Source organism: Anolis carolinensis, chromosome 4 (genome assembly GCF_035594765.1).
Source record: "Anolis carolinensis isolate JA03-04 chromosome 4, rAnoCar3.1.pri, whole genome shotgun sequence".
Taxonomy (NCBI): Eukaryota; Metazoa; Chordata; class Lepidosauria; order Squamata; family Dactyloidae; genus Anolis; species Anolis carolinensis.
Genome location: NC_085844.1, coordinates 116,431,459 through 116,455,300, shown reverse-complemented (window position 1 = coordinate 116,455,300; position 23,842 = coordinate 116,431,459). Strand labels below are relative to the sequence as shown.

At 39.6% G+C, this 23,842-nt stretch overlaps 1 protein-coding gene and 1 long non-coding RNA gene across 3 annotated transcripts in view; one reads left to right on the top strand and one right to left on the bottom strand.

The window, feature by feature from the left end:
* Nucleotides 1–23,842, bottom strand: part of slc22a23 (solute carrier family 22 member 23) — a 126,735-nt gene that overhangs the window by 7,791 nt on the left and 95,102 nt on the right. Inside the window, exons 5-10 of one of the 2 annotated variants that reach the window (XM_062977667.1) lie at nt 19,666–19,793; nt 16,339–16,461; nt 12,503–12,605; nt 8,721–8,953; nt 6,522–6,554; nt 4,233–4,356 (exon numbers count right to left, since the gene is read on the bottom strand). In XM_062977667.1, coding sequence (XP_062833737.1) covers nt 4,233–4,356; nt 6,522–6,554; nt 8,721–8,953; nt 12,503–12,605; nt 16,339–16,461; nt 19,666–19,793 — 744 coding nt within the window. The remainder of the gene's footprint in view (nt 1–4,232; nt 4,357–6,521; nt 6,555–8,720; nt 8,954–12,502; nt 12,606–16,338; nt 16,462–19,665; nt 19,794–23,842) is intronic. The other variant, XM_062977668.1, reaches the window with a different exon arrangement.
* On the top strand, nt 1,209–23,556 carry LOC134298218 (uncharacterized). The gene is made up of 2 exons (XR_010005172.1): nt 1,209–1,292; nt 22,273–23,556. It is a non-coding gene; the product is annotated as an uncharacterized LOC134298218 (long non-coding RNA).

The following is a 23,842-nucleotide window of genomic DNA, read 5'->3' as shown; positions in this document are numbered from 1 at the left end:
CCCATGTAAGCCGCCCCGAGTCCCTTCGGGGAGATGGGGTGGGGTATAAGAATAAAATTATTACTATTATTATTACTACGATGTGCTCTCCCAAATAAAACTAGAGGCAAATGCAAATAAACTTCTGTTTTTGTAAAATTATCTTAGTCACAGATATGGTCTCTCTATTAATTTCTAGGTTTTCCAGCACAACTACATGGTCAACTTCTGGCAAAAGTAGATCATAGAGTCACATTGGTGGACACACAGAATCTTAGCTATAATGTTTTGAGAAACTGCAAGTCACTTCTGGTGTGAGAGAATTGGCCGTCTGCAAGGATGTTGCTCATGGGACTCCCGAATGTTTTACCATTCTGTGAGAGGCTTCTCTCATGTCCACGCATGGGAAGCTGGAGCTGACAGATGGGAGCTCAACCCGCTCCTCAGATTCAAACTGCCGACCTTTTGGTCAGCAGTCCTACCGGCACATGGGTAATTGCACCACCGGGGTTTTCATGTCAGTATATGACAAGCTATAAATTATTTGCAGAAATAAAAAAGAAGTCTTCCAAATGAAAATGTATTGACTACTCTGTTTTGAGTAATGTCATCATTTTCATCATCGTCATCTTGTTTCATTCAGTAATAACTCTGTTCTCCATCCCAAGATACCTTAAAAGAGTGAAATTCTCATGTGAAATTCTCAGCATCATCACTAGAGGGCAGACCCTGCTCACACGTATTTAATGGCGAGCAAAATACTAAACCAAATTAAAAGATCACCGTTGGAAAAAATATCTGAAGCCACAATTTCTTAGCATCATGTGTCTTCTGTATCACCCTGCTATATTTCCTATTAAAATAAATCTGAGGCAGGCATTTAGACAGCAGGGGAATCTTGAATACAAGAAAACTTAGTTGACCATTTAGGTACTAAAGCAGATGATTTTAGCTCAGTTGCTGTAAGGTTTACGGGCTGTATGGCCATGTTCCAGAAGCATTCTCTCCTAACATTTCACCCACATCTATGGCAGGCATCCTCAGAGGTTGTGAGGTTTGTTGGAAACTAGTCAAGTGGAGTTTCTATATCTTTTTTTATTTTTATGATATAAAAATTATCATTCATAGATAGATACAGACATATAGAATAATTTGTGAAGTGATCCTATTATTATTATTGCTTTGAAAGCTGACTAAATATTGCAGTCCTATCAATTAATTTTTGTCATGTTCTCATTTGCTAGCTCCACCGAATGGCTTGGTCAGGTCTTTCTTCCAATATGAAGAGAGGTGGTTGACACTCCTAAGTTAAGGTATGTCTCGTCAACTTCCTAAAAATTACTTCAGTTACTTCCTAAGAATTGTGTATGTTGTTAATTGCCACTGTCAACTTGACTTATGGTAACTCAACGAAGAGTGACCTCCAAGTCGTCCTTAACAGCCCTGTTTTGGTGTTACAGATTCATGATAGTTGTAGCTTCCTAAACTGCACCTATCCATCTGGAATGCAGTCTTTCTCTTTTCCTATTGCGTTTCACTGCACCAAGCATTTATTGTCTTTTCTAGTGAGTCATACCATCTCATGATATGGCCAAAGTATAGACAGCTTGAGTTCAGTCCTCTCCTGATTTAACTTCCACACAAGCAATTCTATTCACTCAACTATGACTCACTAAAAATCCTTATTGTTACATTTATCAAAGAGGTGACTCCAAAGTATTTGTTACTGCACGGTTTGCTGATTCTCTTTCAACATGTTTAGATATTTCCTGTTCATCCTCTCGCACACATAACAAACCAGAGGTTTAAAGGAACCCAAGGGTTTTGTTGCCCAAAATCACGGGACAGGGGCCCCTAGAGCAGACAGGATGCCCTTTGTTCGTTGTTGCTAATCTTCTTCAAGGTCACTAAGTGGGCAAAGGGAGACGAGGTGCCCAAATGGTGAGAAATGAATGATGCCAACTTTTTAGCCAGTTTGTGAATGCATCACTGCTCTACTCGTTCTTTGCATCTCCCATAATTAAATTGTTCTACCAACCCTCACCCACATTTGCTGTTTTGTAGCAGGAAACACATAAAACGCACACACATATATACAAAACACACACCCACTTGCTCCATCAAGCAGTTTACTGCAGAAGGATTAGGAGTTTCATTTTGTTCAAGTGTTGCAAAGCAGCTTTATAATTAACTCCTTGGCATAAGGAACCAGAATTCTTCAATGATGCCTAAGCTTTTGGCAGTCTCGGACTAAGGGAAAGGATCAGCATACTAAAAACCACAGCAAATGATGTTATATCAAAGAACTTGTAGTCCAATGGCTTGCATAGGTGTGTGCTGGAGACCACAAGTATTCCTGATGTTTGAATCTGTTCACAACAGTATCTGTTTGTAAACAGATTTTCGCTTATGACAAAGAAAATCTACACTCCAGTGAATACTACTGGCCTTCTTAATTTTTTAAATTAAGTCTTATGGATTTGAATAATACAAGTATTCTCTCTAGTTGACCACAGAGTTTTACTGGAAGACCTAGATATTCCTAGAAAGGTGTTCCTCCAGGTAGAAAATAGCAGTATTTCAGTTTCATGGGAAAACCGCAATCCTGACCTTTGTGAAAATGAAAATACCTATAGTATTGACTTTTACTTGGTTTTAAAATATCAGCTGACATCCTGCTTAGTATCCACAAGACTACGCACCCTCAAACTGTGGCCCTCCAGGTGTTTGGGCCTCCAACTCCCAGAATTCTTGACCACTGAACAAGGTGGCTAGGGCTTCTGGAAGTTGGAAGCCAAAACAGCTGGAGGGCTGCAGTTTGAGGCACTCCAGCTAGACCTATAATTTTGTTACTTTTGGCATTCACATTTATGGGCATTAACGACCAAACATGATGACTAAAACCTATCTTTTCAGCCAAGTAGTGCTCCAACTGAGCAGTTTCTGAGATTCTGAATGCAGGGATACTGCATCTGCAGTGCTCTCCTCTGGCTTTGTAACAGCACTTTATTCATTCCAGCTGCCTGGTCTCAATGCATCCTGCAACCAGAAGAGCACAGGAGATGTCCTGCAATGCCTTGGAAACACTTCAGCTGGGGCTCTGCTAGGCTGAAAATGTTGGGCGAGATATTATCAGAAAGAGCTTTGATGACAAAGCTTCACCATTGTAGTCTTGCCCAGCAATGCAGGATCTCAGCCACCGAGTGCTAGTAGGATTTCAGGTAATTTCACCTCATGTTATGACACCCTTGAAAATCCATCACAGTTTTATGCCCCAATGATAACTCAAACATTTGGAATGCCCTGTGGAAGGAAGATAAGCTCCACACCAAGTGTGTACTCTTTCAGGAGCCAAATTAGATGCCTTCCTGTTTGCCCAGAAATGTTGCCTTGGTTGCCCAGATATGTAATGCAGTAATCACCATCATACAAAAAAGTATGATGATGCTCATAGATCACAATTTCCACACAGCTAACCAACTGTGTATGCCCAGTAGCATTTGCCTGTGAGACAGGTCTTGTGCAGGCGACTGGGAATGAGAATCAGGAAAGTATATGTCAGTGTGACACTGGGACTCCTGGAAGGGTCTGGGTGTCCTACCAGCCCCTTTCCCCTCCTCATAGAGCCAAACTAGAGGGTGCAAAACTGCATTAAAAAAATAACCACTGTCGAAGGGGACTGGCCTAGTTGAAGTCGGGACCATGGCATATGGGAGCAAGGAAGCAATAAACCTTGCCCATGTATGCTGCAGTTCTCAAACTCCTCATCATACAAATTTCCTCTCTGCAGAATAAAGCTACCATTGATGCAGAGCTTTCCAAACCTTTCATGTTGTGACACACGTTTTAGACACGTATCATTTTGTGACACAGTAATTCAGTTTTACTAGCAAACCGGAGGTTAAACCAAGAACCTTATAAGAGATGTGGACACATACATAAGCTGTAATAACTAAATGTATGAGGACACAACATCTCATGAAAACCTTTCATTTACATTTTTAAAAATATATGATTATTGCCCATTTCACATAGACTCGGAAGTTTCTTGTTACGTTCATGCAACACATTTGCACACTGCAGCCAACACAGTTTGGACAGCTCTGAATTGGTGTTTATCATGAACTTAACATAAGAATTAGTTTTCTCAAAATGACCATACTAAAAATACCAGAGATTTAAGCTACAAGTGAATTGTCTTTGAAAGTATAATATTTAGGGATGTCAGCTCTACTAGCTTTCCATTGCCATACCTTATCACTGTTGGTGTGATTTCTGCGCAGAAGAACACACTGAGACTTCCAACTGCGTGCGATGAAAACATACCCACAATGGAAAATGTAGTGGAGAACTTCTCCTTTACGGTATCACTCATACCTGTGAGACACATGGAAATGATATCAGTAATTATCTATAAAACATATTTGACCTTATTTTGTTAGTAGCAACAGAGGGTAGTGAAAGGAAGATGAGGAACCAAACTGTTAGGTAATAACATCTTGGGTTTTTATGGCAGCACACAGGGTGGGCACTTTGAATGCAGTGTGCACCAATGGGTGATATCCATGAACATACCACTTGTCTCCCCGCCCACATACACTAAAAATGTCCATGCTGTCCATTAAAGACAATCAAAATCCACAACGGTGACTCTTAGAGGTGTAGCTACCTCTGAATTAGATTGCCCCCCTCCAACAAAATTCTGCCATTCCAATGAAGTTTTCATTCAGCTCTGAAATTTCTAGCATTCTAGTAATTTAAACTTCAGTTGACTGCTTATAGAGTTTAGACATCCAAAGAAAAGGGACGGGTTACCAAAGGATAACATAGTAAACATAGTAAATTGTAAAGGGTTTCAGGTATGAATGATTTTCAGACATCTGCCCTTGTGCTTTGCTACTCTGTACTGAATACATCTCACCATGTTAAAACAGTGGATGTAGCTCTTAATGAGACATGTCACATTATCACAGGATGTTTATGTCCCACACCACTGGAGAAATTATATTGTTTAGCTGGCATTGCACCACCTGACATGAACCGGGAAGTAGCTGCCAGCAATGAAAGGACCAAAGCATTGACATCTCTGGCCCATCCCCTGTTCGGATACCAGCCAGCATGCCAATGCTTTATATCAATAAATAGTTTTCTGAGATCTACAAAGATACTCGCAGGAACATCTCAGCAAGCAAGAGTCCAAAAGTGGCAGGCTAAAACCCGGAACCTCAACATAAAATGCCAGATGAGAGACTCCCTCCTGGGCACATCAAAGACTGGGTGACTTGGAAGGCACTTAACAGACTGCACTCTGGCACCACTAGATGCAGAGCCAACCTTAAGAAATGGGGCCACCAAGTGGGGTCCACGACATACAAGTGTGGAAAATTTTACTGGAGGAACAGAATTTTTATTAATGGGGCAAACTTTTTATGCTCTCATTCTGGTGATCAGACCAATTAGAAGACACATACATATACACAAAATGTTAGCCTTTGAAGATCACCAGCTTTTGCATTTGGTGGAGATGGCAGGTGAACAAAATCATGTAGGGGAAAGAAAAAAGATGTTGAAGGTCTTGAGGGTTTAGATGTTATAGTGAGAGTGGGTTTATTAAGGCAGAGACTTCAGTCCCTGCCTTCCCAAAAAGATAAATGGAGGCACAACGACGAAGGCTGAAAATAGGCAATTTCTATTCTTTACAGCTATAAAGTCTCTTATGCTATATAAGCATCCGTTCTGACTCTGTCCAGTAAAGCCAAAATGCCCTTATTTTGCCAGAGTTTGTGACCTTCTTGGGAAGATACTCTATTACCAGGTCTGGACACAAAATTAGATAGGACCACAAGAGGTAGACCTGACTTCAAATCTGTAAACTCTTTTTCCCCTGCCTGATTTTTCTACAACAGTTGCTCGGTGATTAAGCCAGTGAGTTTTGGAAGCTACTATAATGGATTTTTGAAAATATTTTTGCATCTTCTGGTTAGTCTAATATAATGGTACCATCAATGTATATTTTCAGTTTTGTTCCCATCCACCTAATTGTTGGCTCCAAACCCAGGCAAATTCTCTTTTCTCGCAGTTGTGAATAATCTGTCATACTCTAGACAGAACAAATAATAGAACAAAGGTCATGTCTATGCAGATAAAGCGGCAGGGCTATGCAAATTGGAGTACATGTGTTTTTCAACAGCTGCATTTATCAGAGAAAGGTTCAGTGAACTTGGCCATTCATTTCTAGGAAGAAAAGTAGTCGGATTCCCTCTGGAAATGGTTGCAACCAGAAATCAGGAAGGTTTTTTTTTCCTGGACGACAACTACTGAAATCAGAATCATTTTGGCTAGTGGATATATTAGTTGTGGGAATTCAGGGAGCAGTAGTCTGAAAAAATGCTTTTCAAATCACAGTTGTGAATGAGTATTGGGGAAAAGAAAGCAGAAGAGGTCAAACCTGAAAGGGCTATTCACAGTCTGACATCAAGTAATACACCATTTGGATTATTAAAAACCAAAATCACATAAAAAAGATAGATTGAAAACTGTACCTGAGTCTGGAAGTTGACTATATTTTCCTATCACTGGATTCATAACCATGAATGGGTTGAAACATATAAAAAAAGAAAAAGGAAATAGAAGAAAGCAATTAAAGGCGGTTATTTTAAAACACAATAAACTAAACCACTGGCTACAACCTCTATCATTTCCAGGCAGCATGGCCAATGTGAGGATTGCTGGATTTCAGTGTGGTCCTCTCCTATCTGGAAAGTACCAGATTGGGGAAGGTTGGTTTAAAAGATTAATTAGGCCTAGAATTAGAGCAGAAACTAAACAAAAACCATTATGAAGTGATTTTATTTTTTAAAAAAGAGAAATTCATAGGTAGCTGGAATACTCAGGAAACCTTTGGTTAGAAAGAAAGTTTCCAAGAATTTGGCAGGAAATCATATTGGAAGACTTGTGGCAGCCATGCATCTTGTGTACAGAATTCCTTTAAAAAGCATGAAAGACTCTGAGAGAATGCCCATAATATTAGATTAAATGTAGAAAGCAAAGGAAAATCTGGACTAGTTCCAGGTGACCCTTTGGTGGCTTATTGTGCCTTGATTTCGTGTATGTTTTGGCTGAGATATTGCCCCCAAAGCTGTTCCTTCAGAGTGATGGGGAAGGTATCTTTAGGGTTAGCATGGATGTCTCATTTTATTCAGTGCTGTTCCAGCCAGAACTGCTTTAAATTGTAAAAGCCTTGTGGTATTCAACAACCTGTAACAATTTTCATCCTCTTCAATCAATTTGGCCATGCTGTCTGGGGATGATAGGAACCACTGGGCAAGCCATCCAGAGGAGCACACAGAGACTGTTCAAAAACACTAGGATCTGTATCCTTCATTGAATCCATCCAATTTAGATACACAGCATGCAGCCTTTTACAGAACCAAACATAAATCTTGGAGAGATTATGTTTTATGACTTCCAAGTGGCCAAGTGCAAACACAGACAGTGATGGCTTTGACTCTAAGGGGAGAAAGTTCTAAGGAGGCACTTGCACTGCGATTAATTATTGCCGACACACAGAGGGCTGTCTGACTGTAACTTGCTATTTATTTTTCAGAAAATTTTCAGAAATTTTCATTGCAAATTGTCATTGAAAATGTACTTGCATACATATACATATACATACACACACACATGCACACGCACACGCGCACACACACATATGCATATACAGGGATCCTTCCTTTTGCCATAGCAAGGTCCAGCCTACATCATCTTTGCATTCAAGTGCAGTGGGATTTTTCTGATCACTTTGTGGCTCAATTGATATTTTTCTCAGGATACTTAACTATCTGCGTGTGTGGAATCTATGCATGGGAATTACATAGCAAATTAGAGATGGATGTTAAACTCTGGTATAAGAAAATGGGCAAGAGAGCATGTATACATCTGCATTATCTCACCCCACTCTCTCTTTTACAAATTGGCTGGCATTCTATTAGTGGCATATGTGCACATATGTCCTCCTTATCCATGGATTCTGCATCTAAGGATTCAACCATCCACAGTTTGAAAAAATATTATTTAAAAATCAAACCTTGATTTTGCCATTTTATATATGGAACACTGGTTTGCCATACCATTGTATATAATGGAACTTCAGTATCCATTGATTTTGGTATCCACAGGAGTCCTCGAACTATATGCTAGCAGATACCAAGGGGCTAATGTATGTCTGTTTTAGATGGGGTGCAGAGAACTATTCTCTAGCCCTTAACTTCCCTGGCAGCTATCAAGACTTGGAATGGGCTGCTGCTTATCAGTGGACAGGGGAGGCAATTCAGATAATGAAAATACAGCTGCTCTGGGCTCTGAGGGGAAGGGAAAGAAAGGCACAGTGTATTTGTAAGTGCATCTTCATGCTTTACCACTCCAAGTTAAGATCAGATGCTTCTTCATAATCTGAATTGCCTCCCCCTCCCTTATCAGTAAGCAACAGTGCCCCTTTTCATCATATGATATCTGCTAGGCTGTGTGGTTGAGGGGAAACATGGAATTGCACAGCTGGAGCATTATGCTCTGTCTGCTTGGAGCCAAGACCCTGCTGCTGTCAAGACAGTCCCTGAAGCAGACCATCACTGGGAGTTTACCTACAATTGAACCTGTATGATATTCGCAATTTCATGCACATTTGACACCTAAAGCTGTGTGAACTGTATCAAGGCATATAATGGTCTCATATCCACACTCACAGTTGAGCAGGCCTAGTTGCAAAAGGGAAGCCAGAGCAGTGAGAATCATGAAGAGCAGCAGCCCCCCTCTTCGCCCAAGGAATCCAACCACTGGGCACATGACCAGGCAGGAGATCAAGGCAATTCCTGCCATGGTATAGTAGTCCGCATAGAAATTGTTGGTGAGGGACATCTTATCTTCGTGACCCATCATACTTTTTGCAAAACAGTGGTGTATCCCAAATCCAGTGAGTCTGTGGGAGGCAAAACAGGAGGGACAAGAGATTAGTGTCACCAAATACTCAAGCAGATAGCAAACTGACACCCAAGAGCTAGAATGCAGCAGAAATATTCCATGCTAGTACTGAAATGGATTGAGAGAGAAAAGGCTGAACTGTACATCCATGTCTTACTCTTGATTGCTCTTTACTTTAAACCAGGGCCGAGGAAAACACAACCAGAAGAGTTTGCCAGAGCCCACCTTTTCCCACTGTTTGGTTCCTAAACATTCCCAAGCTCAAATACCCTAAAGATATCCGATCCTGTTTGATCTTGCATGCTCAGCAGGGCCATCACTGGGTAGGAGACTTCCAATAAATATCAGGTGCTGTAGGCCATATGTCTGAGGAAGGAACTGGCAAAACCACCTCTGAGTATTCCTTGTCTAAGTAAAGCCTATGAAATTCATGAGGTTGCCATAAATCAAAAGGCAACTTGAAGGTATGTAAACACAATAAACATTCCCTAAACCATTTTGCCAACAACAGATATGTAGGATTTGCTCCCAAAACTTCCAACCCCATCTGCCACATGGAAAATAAGCCATGTTTATTGCATGATGCCACTATCCCATGCCATTCATATAATCAGGAATAGCAGCAAATGATCAGCATTATTGCACTGCTGCAAGTGTTGCACAACTGCAGTGCTTTGGCAATGACCTGCGGTCACACTTCTGGGCAAGAAACATAATTCTCCTAATGTGTAGCTTTTCTGTTTTCCAACATTTTTAAAAAGAAATTTTACAATTCCACAAAGTATGGTAGAAGAGCAGGATCTGCCTCCCTGGCATCATTGGTACCCTGGCCCAAAAGTGGCTGGGATCACCACACCACATAGATTGGGAAACAGGGTCCAATCAGAGTTTTGCCTGGGGAATAGCAGCGGATGGCTTTGTTGTGGAGCAGTGGCAGACTGGCATGGGATATCACATGGCATGTGATAGGGACAGTTATATGCCATTTGCCACTTCTGTGCAATAAAGAAGTATTGTGTGAGAAAATACCATGAGAATGCTTATATATTTATTCTGAATTCAGTGCTAGAAAGGATGCTAATGAAAACAACATAGCCACAACTGACACAATTCATTCCATCTTTCAACAAGTGACACTTTTAGAATAGATGTACTGTTCAAAATATTGACTGTCAGAGATGTTTCAGCTGCAGACTCCAGCACTGTCAGTCAAGTGGAATAGGTGATTTGTGGGGTACTATTCAATCTATGATATTATAGCCAACTGAGCAATTTTATCCTTTTTTCTCAAAGAGAAGAGAAAATCTAAGAGTCTACACAGGCTTGATGCAAGCAACTCTAATCTGGGATAATTTATGCACAAACAAAAAAAGAAACAAAAAGGAAAACGAAGATTGATGCCCTGTCTTTTATTTAAATGATCTCCAATATAGCAAGCTGAAAGGAGTCTGTCAGACAATGTGCTGTTTTTCAGGTAATCATTTTTGCAATCCCAGGCAGGCATCAAAAATAAGGTAGTTGGGAACTGTCATTCGCAACTGAAGGGCTATGTTTGATCTGTCAGTCACAACTTGGATAGACATGCTCAAAAAGTCTCATTACTCTGGGATGGGTGAGTACCATATTTTTGCTTCCTTGATATATATTGGAGACCCTGGTGGTGCAGCGGATTAAACCACTGAGCTGCTGAACTTGCTGACTGAAAGGTTGGCAGTTTGAATCCGGGGAGCAGGGGAGTTCCCACTGTTAGCCCCAGCTTCTGCCAACCTAGCAGTTCAAAAACATGCAAATATGAGTAGACCAATACCGACGGGAAGGTAGCAGCGCTCCATGAAGTCATGCTGGCCACATGACCATCGGGGTGTCTACAGACAATGCCAGCTCTTTGGCTTAGAAATGGAGATGAGCACCAATCCCCAGAGTCGGACACAACTAGACAATGTCAGGGGAAAACCTTTTTACCTGATATATATCACTTCAGGTCACAAAAGTCCTTCACTGAACCACAGAACCACCTACCACCCCCAGCCTTGAAGGTGTGAAGCACTGCCAACATCTGTAAGTTGTGTTACTTCTTAGATATGGTTCACACATTGCTGAGCACTCTATACAAAGGTTTTTTTTGGGAGAGTAAGGGAGGGATGAGCCATGTTATTCTGTCACAGCAAAAACAACAGATTGGCAGATAATTATTCACATGTTTGGGTGGGAAACGAGCTGCTAAACTACAAGAAGTACCATATTTGATCATTATCTTTATAGTCGTTGTTAACTAATTGTAGTTGGTGGTAATATTGACATTCGATCACATCAGCACATGGATGATGATGAAAAGCATTTGTTCCACTGAAGTTACAATAATTTAACCTCTAGACAGGGATGGGAAAAGTGCAGCCACCCAAAGACAGTTGGACTATAACTCCCATCAGTCCTAGCTAGCATAAACAATGCTGAGGAATGGTGAGTTATTGTCCAGCATCATCTATGGGGCTGCACATTGTCCATACCAACTCTAGAGGAATCCTTCTGGGTGGGAAAATAAGAACACTAGTGCAGCTTGAGGGGAATAAGAATGTCTTTTGTTTTAGTCAATGCGGACTTTACACATACAGTAGAGTCTCACTTATCCAACATAAACGGGCCGGCAGAACGTTGGATAAGCGAATATGTTGGATAATAAGGAGAGATTAAGAAAAAGCCTATTAAACATCAAAATAGGTTATGATTTTACAAATTAAGCACCAAAACATCATGTTATACAACAAATTTGACAGAAAAAAGTAGTTCATTACACATTAATGCTATGTAGTAATTATTGTATTTACGAATTTAGCACCAAAATATCATGATATATTGAAAGCATTGACTACAAAAATGCGTTGGATAATCCAGAACGTTGGATAAGTGAGAGACTACTGTACTACCAAAATGTCTAAAAACCACAAAACAAAACCTTCACTGGAAAACAATAATGGGGGAGTTTTGTGAGCACATGGAGGATTAGTGTAACTCATGTTTTTTAAATGGCCCCTGCACCTGGGCCTGTGTTTCTACTATAAACGTGATCGAGAAATCACTGAACAATAGAGAAAAGCAGCTGTCTGGAGAGTACTTCCAGTTCAAGGAAGGGTTGAAACACCCTTCTCACCCACCACAAATCATTTATTTACAACAGTAAAATGTCACGAGGAATCTGCCAATACAGATGCAATATCTAGGTCCCTGTTGAGTTAAGAGTCTAATCCAGAGGTCGGCTAGTCTGCTTTGGGGAATGCAAAAAGCACCAGATTTTCTACTATTCACTTTTTGAGTTTCTACTCAAGGCACTGAAACATACAGCAATAGATTATCTTTACCTCATTTCTGATGGACACTCAATGTACTAGATAGGGATAGAACTTGAAAAAAAGCACTCTCTTTTTTATAATTTCACAAATTTTTGAGCCAGCATAGGCAAATAGTCAAGAGGATGCTTGGAACTACCTTTTTCTTTTCTTTTATAAATAACATTTTTTTAAGGTCTGGAAAGAAGGATGACAATACTTACGAATTTACACAGAGTACAACAATGTTTTTCCACAGGTTCCTTGTTCCCACAACTTTAACAATGCAGACCTTCTTTGGCTTCCGAGCAAGTTCTTTCTCCAGCTCTGAAACAAAAGTAACATGTCATTTCTTTTGGGGACATTCATTTTGGAATGATACCAAGCAGCCCAACAATAATATGGATGTCCTCATGAGAGTTCTCTGACCCATTATACCAAGGTTTCAGAAAACTATTAACTCTGCTTTAACCGTGTGTAAGTTACCTTTCTGTACTAACAAGACCATACTGGCCGGGGGATTTGGGAAGCTCTCATCCAAAATAGTAATTATTACCTGCTCTGATTTCATTTCATGGTCAGATCAGCTGTGTAGCTACAGGAGGATGGGAATGAAGGTACTGCTCTACTAACAAGAATTCTGTATCTTGTAAATTGTATTTTCCTTCTGTCCTCAAATTTGCAACTGAACATTTAGTAGAACATTAAGAAATATAGTTTAGGCATCCAAAGAAGAGGGTCCAGCGAAGTTATAAAGGGCATGCAAGCAAAGCAAATGTAGGAGTTCTGGTTATTAATGATTTTCAAGGTCTCACTCTGAGCAGTGGCAGAAATTTGAGCATTGAAAGAAAATTTCACAGAGGAGAAAAAAAAAAACCTTATTTGGAGGCTAAATGCCCCTTCCCCCGTCCTGATTAGGTCCACCACTGGTTCAGATACCAGATGTTGCTGAATTGCAGCTATTATGACAGCTCACCACTGATTATGATGGCTGACATTTGTCTCCTACACATGATTCCTCCACACATACTGGCTGGAAAAACATGTATCCTGGTAGGAAGAATGATATGGCTCTATCTGGAATTCTATTATCCAAATTCTTTTCATAAAAAAGATACAGATTGAACATTAGCCCAACTACTACATTTTTCCCCTGTATGGGGACTACAAGCAATAAAAGGAAATAGAGCCAGCAAAACTAGTAGTCAACTCATATCATCTACACTGATGATTTAAGGCAGCTCCAAACGAAATTCAAAACTGTGTTGGTCACAAAACGCACACAGCCAATGCATGTTACAGCATGGATTAAGGACTATATAGCACATTAAAGAAGGTTGCAGAAAAGTCCAAGTTAAGCCCTTTTAATGTGCTAGATCAGATCCCAATATATCCCAGATCCAAGATAAAATCAGCTTCGCAGAATGTGGAGCCCACTGTAGACACCCGCCCTTGCTGATGCACTTTATAAGATTAGGATTAGAGCGATAGGGCTGCCAAAAATGTCCCAGGGGCATGGCTGGCTAACCTGTGGCAACTTGATCCGTGAGAGGGGTAATCACCTCCACTCCTGTTGTTTTTCCTTCCTCACCCCCCTTTCTATGCCTTTGGTGTGCTGATGCATATCTCTCCCAGAAATGGTTTGAGGTCAGATTCTATGGAGAATGTAATCCCCTTCCTGGCTCAAACCAGTACTAGATCTGTCAATGTTACCACCTGCACAGTGAAAACAGTTTCCTTCCATTCTACAGTGTTTGTGTAGATGTGCCTTCAGACTACATTGGAGCAGGAAGATAAAGGACAAAAATAGTTGTTAGTTTGAGTTAGTATAGAATAAATCAATGCGATATATATTAAAAGTTCAATGTATCTGTTGCAACTGGGACTAATAACATAGACCTCTAAACCTGAGAGTTATCAAACACATTTAAAAATGTAAACTGGCATTACAGCAGCTTTGCATTCTAAATGTAAATATGACATCAGATTTCCTCCATCAAATACAGGCTTTTTCTCAACTTAGTTTTGTGAGTAAGCTTTCTTTGGGGAGTAAAGAGTGAATAGTAAGAAAGGGGCTCAGGTCTTCTATCAAAATTCAAAATACTTCAATTTGTTGAAATGAAACACAAGCACCATCGGAACATCAGTGTCTGAACTTAAACTAACAATTAAACGGATAAAAATATTAAAATTGTGAAGGAACTGTTTGTGGTACAACGTTTTGACTGTTTTTAAAATTCAGCATTCACAAACAGGAAGATTTTTTATTACAGGCCTGGGAAATATAGCCAAAAATTATTGCCTTATTGGTATTTTCAATGTTGAAGTACACTAGAGGTTCTTTATTAATTGTCACAGTGTCCATTTGTGTTACCTAAATTCATTTCGATTATTCTGCCCTAAAGAGATTACAGGAGTTTCCCCTATTATCATGTTATGCCTGAAGCAAACTGCACAATAGGCTGAACACCATCTGGAAAAATGGTTTCCCCTTTCTCTTTTTCAAAAACCAGTTTTAAGAAGAGTTCTGTATAATTCAAACGTGTGTATGTACTGCTTCATGAGCAGCAGTTGGTTCTAGTCAATGCATTGCTGACCCCTGATCTCTGTAACACTTGGAAAGATAAGACTCCTGCAAAGTCAGGATTGGTAGAATTCTACTGAGAAACCCCACAAACACAGGAAATTCCTTTTGACAATTTCCTTCAGAGTGACGTGGGTGATGTCCAAAAGGGGAAAAGATGTTATAATGGAGCTTTCCTGTATGCCACAGGCATCACTACTTGTAATAGTTTCCAATTCAAGGACACAGCAGGAAAAATAGCATGCAAGTAAGTCACAATGCAGTATTTTAAGACACATGTAAATATCTTTAATATGGGTTGTCAAACATCATTTGGACATGATTTAAACTACATTATGAACTTGACATCTTCTGTTTCATTATGTTGCACTGGTGATATACAGGTTATGTTTTATATGCTGAATTGTATATTTTATAAGTGTCAATTCTTGTACTCACTGACTATACCTTGTTTGCTGCTGCTAATCTCTTCCTTCCTTCAGTATTTTATGGCATATTATAAAAAGTATATAAAGACAGCTTTTATTGATACTGTTGTGTGTCTTCAAGTCATTTTCAACTTACAGTGACCCTAAAATGAACCTGTCATGGGGTTTCTTGGCAAGATTTGTTCAGAGAGTTTCCCTTTTCCCTCCTTCAAGGATGAGACTTGCCCAAGGTTGCCCATAAGTATTACAAGGTTGTCATAGATGATTTGCCAGATCAAATACTTGTTTGGAGATAAAGAACAAACTGGCATTGTAAAATGCAGCAGCCAAGGAAAGCGTATAGTGGTTTTGTTACTATAAGAACTCCATACATAAAATAAGCTAAAGTGGATGTTACTACCATGACAATTGCGATACAATAGACATTGCAGGAAATTCAGATCTGGAGGGCAAGGAGAATACTAGCGAAGGGTACAGAAACTTAGCCAAAGAAAAAACTTGTATAAAAGGGAGGCTGCCTCCAAACTGTGTGTGTTCCCTCTGTCTTCTGAGAGCCAAGCAACATGATTTCAGCCATCTGGCATGACATACCTATCACTGGACTGTATCTCTTCTGGCTGCCCATAAGAGATCAAATCTTCAAATGCATCTTTATATAGCTGACAACCTTCCGTCACATACAAAATGAGCCTGTTGTGAGACAGAAGGTTCCAGTGTAGAATTATCCCTGACTAGATTTTAGAAAGGCTACCTCTTAAAATTGCAACTTCTAGTGGCCAGAGTTACTGTGGGATTGTGGGAGGGATAGTCCCAACCAGTGACTGTTCAAAGTTCTCTATCAGCCACACTTTGATCATTAAATGCATACTTATGTGTAGATCACTTTAAAGCACAGAGGAACATTCAAGCATTTTACCACTTTCTCTCATTCCCTAATGCAGTCTGAAGTGACACAGCTCAACAAATGTACACATCAAGTGAGGTCACTGAGCGTTGGCACTGGGTTTCAAACAAGCTGCAGCCTGGAGAAAATGTGCTTATACATTACCTCCAGCCTGGCTGCTTCCCACTTCCCCCATCAGGAACTCCCTGGTAGCAAAGCCACGAGAGCTCCGTGAAGGGCGCTCCTTTTCCTCACTTCCTGGCAGAGCTGTGAGGGACGACCTGTGGCCTGCGAGAGGGAGCCAACCAAACAGGTAAATGAAGCTTAATGGGAAAGAGGCACAGGAAGCTGACTCAGATCTTTGGGCAGTTTTATTGACACTGACTGAGAAGCTGCTCTCTGAGATTTTATGCTTCCTGAGCCCTCCCTGGCAAAGCAGAGAATTAAATCTAGGACCTTCTGCCAAGAAAGCATGTGCTCTGTCACTGAACTATGGTTCCACTCTGAAGACACAGACAGTATTAGAAGAGCAGCCTTGCTTCACTAGACAAAGCTTATCTATCTATCTATCTATCTATCTATCTATCTATCTATCTATCTATCTATCTATCTATCTTTCTATCTCCCACACAAAACCTATGAAAACAACATGGATTTCTTTGGCTTAACTTGGGGGCTTTCACACTAAAATATTGCACAATGATTCCACTTCAACTGTCATGATTGCATCCTATATATACCTAGGATTTGTAGTTTAATTAATCACCATCACCATAAGTGTTCAACCCTGAACTGGAAATTTCAGGATTCCATACGATACAGTTACAGCAACTATACAATTTCAATACTGTGAAAAGATACAAGGCCCATACAGTTTGTTTAAATGACTCCAATTTTCTAGTTGCATATCTTCAGTCTCTGAGAGCCGCAGCATGTTCAAACATGAACTATGATACTCCTTGATGATTGCTCAGGCTGCTTGGAGGCAGGGATCATGCTTACTTTCCCCTACAAAGCTTAGCTTGCAAAGAATGGCTATGACCCAGTTTTCTGTCATATGTAAGATGGATGTGTCAGAGCTAGAAATGTTACTTTTGGAATACAAATCTCAGAACACTCAGCCATTCTGAGTAAGTAACGTCTCAAAAAAAGTAAGTAATGTCTCAAACTTTTGGTCATTGAGAAGCAAACCAATTCTGCTTCTCAGACCCACCTCCTTATCTGTATAGGCCTACCCATGGTTTTGTGTCCTAGTCTCAGTAGAGCTAGCTTTCATATAGAAGAATAACCCACACTCCTTGGAAGCCTGACATGGCAAATCTGAAGGGTGGTGGGGTTTGCATACATGGCTCAGTTAAACTGGGGGGAGCACAGACACAATGGGCACAGAGAGATTTGTCATGTCCCAGCCTTTATGGAATAAACTATATGGTTATTCAATTCATTTTTTTCTCATTTGGGGGAGGGGGATAGTGTTTGGAATTGCTTGGTTCATTTCTGCAACCAGAAAGGGTGTAAGCTTCTTTTCAGTGCACTGAAATATTTTACTATGCTATTTATAGGCCCAGAGAATTAAGTGAAGAAGTGTGAATTTTTTGTTCTATTTCTGGAGAAAAACCTTATCTCTCTAATTGGGAGAAACCATAAATGCCAGTTGAACTCTCCTGAAGGAATGACAGAATAAGATTGTAACAAACAAGCAAATTCCACAGGTGCTCTAGGGAACTGTTACTCAAACTGGTATCTGGACCACTGCCATTCCCTGAACCATCAGCTGCTGGTACTTGGCAAAATTTCATGAAAGAAAAAAATAGGTTTATCCATTGGGCACAAATATAGTGGTGGTCCCTGGCACATGAGAAAAAAAATGCTGGTCCCCTATAACAGATAGCTTAAGAAGCACCATTTAATATAGATGTTAACATGACATTTCTGCAATTAGACTTTCAGCTTCTTTATTTATTTATTTTATTATTCAAACTTATATGCTGCCACTCCCCTAGAGCTCGGGGCGGCTTACAAGAACAGGCTAAAATCTAACAAATTAAAAACATCTTAAAAACATCTTTAAAAACATCTTTAAAACACTTCCCCAGGGAATAGATTATCCAAATCTACCAATGCTACTGGACACAATGTATTAACCAGAGTTTTACCAATCAATGGTAATAGGTTATAAGCTGGCTTCAGAATAGATCCAGGAGGCAGTTTGGTTCACATGTAGCCATCTACTGTCAACCTATTTTACAGCACTCCACAAAATCTAATGCAAGTTGCAATGGAACAAGGTAGAGAAGCAGCGATATGAGCACCTCACTATGGCTCAACCTCAACACAGAAAAAGTGAGCCCAAATTTTGGCAATACAAATTGGTTTGATATGCCATGTATTATGTCTAATGAAGTCTGGGGCAAACCAAGTTTTTGGTTGTGGAAGCAAAAAGGGCCAAGTTCCTATTTTGGATAACAAGAGATTTTTTCCCTAATTAATGACATCTTCAGCTTGAACCACCATTCAAAGGTAAACTAAACCTTTTGCATCTTCTGCTATTAAAATTGTATTGTGCATAAACAAATAAATAACATTATGTTGTGCCATATGTATAGTCACATATTAAGGTCATTGTCTCTTGGCCACCATCTGTGAGCTAAAACCCTTCAACTTCATTCTGTCATGTTTTTCTGCGTATACTCTGAAGTATAATGAGTGTTTTCCATATTTTTAAGGCATTTACTGTCCACTGTGTTAAGATGAACACATTCATCTTATGAACACTGTGTTAAGATATTACATTTTGGCCCTCCTTATATCTACTTTAGAGAAAAACATTGCCTATAGTTTCTGTCAAGTTGTTTCTACCACTGGGCTGCTGTAGAAATGTGTCATACTTTCCCATATGTGACTGATGATGCTGTTTAAATCATGAAAGGGCGCAGTGGACATGAGAGCATAAGTGGGTTCTGTAAAAACACAGAACCCATTTATACAGATGTGTCCTGTTTCCTAAATACAGCTCAATAAAACTTGTGTCTAGTAAGCTTTTCTGCTCTTTTGTGCACTTCTGTGAAAGCATGTAAGTATAAAGTGAGTTATTATTCTGTCCTTCATGTCTGAGTTAATTTAGCTCCTGTCAGTTAAATCAAGTATTATTTACTTCTTTTATGGGAAAAATTAAGAGGCAGGTATCCCTTGTTCAGAGATGAAACTTTATCTCTGCAGCAACACTTCTAGGCATGCGCGTGTGTGTCCAAACTGCTATTTTCCCCAGATCCTTCCATCTATTGTGGGAATATCCTGGAGGCAAACAGCGGACAAGCCTTAATTTCCAATAAAATCACGAGAGCGCCATCACAAGCTCAAATGAACTAAATTATCTCCCCTGAAGCAAATCAAGCAGAATTCAATTGTTGTAGGAGCAATCTGAGATTGATGATGCGGTTGTCAGTACAGCACAGAAACCATTCGTAACACTTGGCAGTCACAAAAACTCACCAGGCATCACTCCTTTGATATCACATTCTGTGCTCGTCCTATTCTTGCATGTTAAGTGCAGGATGAGCTTCTTCGCAGTTTCAAACTGCTGTGTGGCTACCAGCCACCGAAGGGATTCTGGGAAAAAACTGCAAAGATGAAGAATGTGTTATTGTTGGCTCCTAGGAAGCTTCTAGTAGAAGATAGAGTATATATGTCCAAACAACAACAACAACAACAACAACAACAACTTTATTCTTATATCCAGCCCCATCTCCCCAAGGGGACTCGGGGTGGCTTACATGGGGACCAGATCCAACAATATACAATAAAATAACAATATAAAATGCAATACAATCACAACAAATTAATACATCAAAACTCTAAAGACACAAGACCACATAAAAGCGTTGCCAGTGGCCAAGGGCGACATGAAGGCACTTCAATCTTTAGTCTTGGGGGAGAGGAATAAAATTATAGTTGTGCAAAATATTAGAAGTACTAACTACAACTAGTATACTCTTTGGAGAAGAAATGATATTGACATGTATTTCCACAGCAATTTATTTTATTCAGGGATAGAAAAAATGCACGCATGCGCGCACACACACACACACATATATCTGAATGAGACAAGAACCTTTTCAATTCAGGACTTATTTTGTGAAAGTCTGTATGTAGCTGTTTTCTATAGAAAACAGTTTTCTTGTGTAATCCTTTGCAGAAAAAGCTGTTTTGTGGGGGTGAAACGGCCTGCCCTGTGTAGAAACTATTCACATATACAGAAACTATTTTCTGCACAGAAAAGGTCACATTAACCATGTGCAAATTTTATGCAACTATTTGTAGAAATTCATTTCTGTGCAGAACAAGCTGTATCTTGTGAATTATGTGTAGAGTTAAGTTCCAAATTGTGGACAGATTTTGAAAATTGCATGGTTAGAAAGACTCCCTTGCAGAGGGAAGAAAATAGCTAAAAGTACTTGTTGTTTCCTTTGAGAAGAACATTCATGAAAATGACATCCCTCACTTTGTTTCATTTTAAGACAAGGAGCTAGTATTCTTTTCAGGGACCAGCTAGGTCTGGTTTCTTTTTTATCAAGTATTAAATGAGAGAAGTCAGGAAATACTTCTGCCCAATTATTTGTGTTACTTCTCTGGGAGAAGAGCGTCAGCACTCAAGTATTGCTGTTACATCAATTTTTCCAAAAAATGTTTTGTGTTTATACCATGTTACATTTAATAACACTAATTCTTAAGCAATTTGCTAAATCATTAAATTTTTAAAAAAATCATTTGAAAGTATTAAAAACAGATAGCAATATATTAAAATAACAAAACTTATTAACTGTTATTTATATAATGGAACTATGGTGGTGCAATGGGTTAAACCCTTGTGCTGGCTGGACTGCTGACCTGAAGGTTGGGTTGCTGACCTGAAGGTTGCCAGTTCGAATCCGCGAGACAGGGTGAGCTCCCGCCTTGTCAGCTCTAGCTTGCGGGGACATGAGAGAAGCCTCCCAGCAGGATGGTAAGACATCCAGGCATCCCCTGGGCAATGTCTCTGTAGACAGCCAATTCTCTCACACCAGAAGCAACTTGCAGTATGTTCTCAAGTCGCTTCTGACACAATATTTTTTTTTTAGCTGTTATGAAAGTAACATGTTTGCCATTTGACCATTAAGAAAACAAGTTGAAATCACTATTATTATTTTTTAACAAATTAAGGCTCACTTTTTCAAAAATAAATAGTGGAATCTCCTCTTCTTAAACTCCCCAACTTTTATATTTATAATACTATGTAACACATTTTTTAATCCTAGTTTATAAATGTCATTTCCTAATTTACTCTGTCATAAAAACATAGGAAAGGTTTATTAAATTGCAAAAATTTTGTTTTGGAGGTCTGCACATTCATTAAGGAAAATTACAAAGTGCCTAGACTGAAGGAAATAGTAGTACTACCCTCAGCCACAAAAACAAAGTTTCCGGAGTATAACAACTACAGTAGAGTCTCACTTATCCAAGCCTCGCTTATCCAAGCCTCTGGATAATCCAAGCCATTTTTGTAGTCAATGTTTTCAATATATTGTGATACTTTGGTGCTAAATTCGTAAATACAGTAATTACAACATAACATTACTGCGTATTGAACTACTTTTTCTGTCAAATTTGTTGTATAACATGATGTTTTGGTGCTTCATTTGTAAAATCATAACCTAATTTGATGTTTAATAAGGTTTTCCTTAATCCCTCCTTATTATCCAACATATTCGCTTATCCAAGCTTCTGCCGGCCCGTTTAGCTTGGATAAGTGAGACTCTACTGTACTTTCAAAGTAAGTACTGCACAATTAAACAGGAAATAACACTTTCAAACATATTTTTTCCAATTTTATTACAGTATAATTATTATTGCTGTTTTTGTGGAGATTTAATCTGTATTGTTTTTAACATATTTTAACCTACCATATGCCTCATTATTGGGGCAAAGAAGATAGAAATGATAACAATGATGATGATGATATAGCACTACTTCTGTATCTCCAGGGAATACATTCCAGCATTTCCTATGAATACCTGAAACCTGCAGATAATAGTGAATCCTATATTTTGACTTTCTCCATAGTAACCTATGAATGCGAGAGCTGGACCATAAGGAAGGCTGAGCGAAGGAACCGAAGGCTTTTGAATTCTGGTGCTGGAGGAAAATCCTGAGAGTGCCTTGGACCACAAGAAGATCCAACCAGTCCATCCTCCAGGAAATAATGCCCGACTGCTCACTGGAGGGAAGGATACTAGAGGCAAAGATGAAGTATTTTGGCCACATCATGAGAAGACAGGAAAGCTTGGAAAAGATCATGATGCTGGGGAAAATGGAAGGAAAAAGGAAGAGAGGCCGACCAAGGGCAAGATGGATGGACGGTATCCTTGAAGTGACTGGCTTGACCTTGAAGGAACTGGGGACGGCGACGGCTGACAGGGAGCTCTGGCGTGGACTGGTTCATGAGGTCACAAAGAGTCGAAAACAACTATGTGATTGAAGAAAAAGAAGAAGAAGACATTTTGACTATACTTGGGCCAAAAGCATACTGCAGAACAGCACTATCATTTATGGACATCTCGAGGGGCATGTCTACACTGGCCAGAACTCCTGAATCGAGTCAGAAGTCACTCTCGAACATCCATACAACATCAAAGGGCCTCTGGCCCATAACACTGGTAAAATCAGTTAATTCAGTTTTACCCCACATTAGTAAAAGTTTTGCCATAATTCGAGAGTAGCCCTGTACTAGGATCAGATGCAGACAGTTTGGCCAGTTGTAATTTGAACCAGTACTGTCAATCCATTTTTCCCTGCGCTCCATGCTACAATGAAAAGGGGATGAACTTACATATGCTGTTCTGAGCAACATATGAAGGAAATAGAGGATGTGTCATTTTAGCTTTGTTATCAGCAGCACTGTGATATGACAAGGTGTGATCCAAATAAGGGAAAGGCAAAGGCTGACAGTGGCATAAACAGTGTAGGAAATGGAATGGAAAACATACATACATTGTCATCAGGGAAGAGAAGGAGGGAAGGGAGGGGAAGACAGAGAAAAGAGAGAGAACCAGACCAGTTTCTAGAGAAACTGGAGTAGGCAAGGTCCGCAATTATGCATGATTGCTGGGTAACTGCTCTTCAGGCCACGATTAACTTGAGCCAAGTTAAAATTACTTTAATTATGTTTTCATTCCTTTCCCTGGGAAAATTTTTGTTTCTTGACAATCACAAAATATTTGTTAGATATTCATATATTTGTTAGATATTCATAGTATTGATGACTATGTCAGGCTATTGGTTGTTTGTGAATGGTTGTTTTATGTTGTTCTATGATGATACAAAAATAAAGTTATTGTTATATTATTATCTCCCAAGTAAAAGAATGTGTTGTTCGGGGATGTGTGTGAAAAAACCTCCCCTCCCCCCAAATTCTCATATCTCTAACTCAGAAATAGATAGGTGGGGTAGTGGGAAGAGGAGGCATTAAAAGGAGGGAATACTTCTCACCTAAGAGGTTATTAGGGGGTGGGGGTCATATCGTGTAATAGCCAAACCAGCCTAAATTTGTTAAAACACAGAACCATTTTTTCATTTTCTAATCTGAAAAACAACATTACATTTGTAATGCATACTGAGACAGGGCTGCCACATC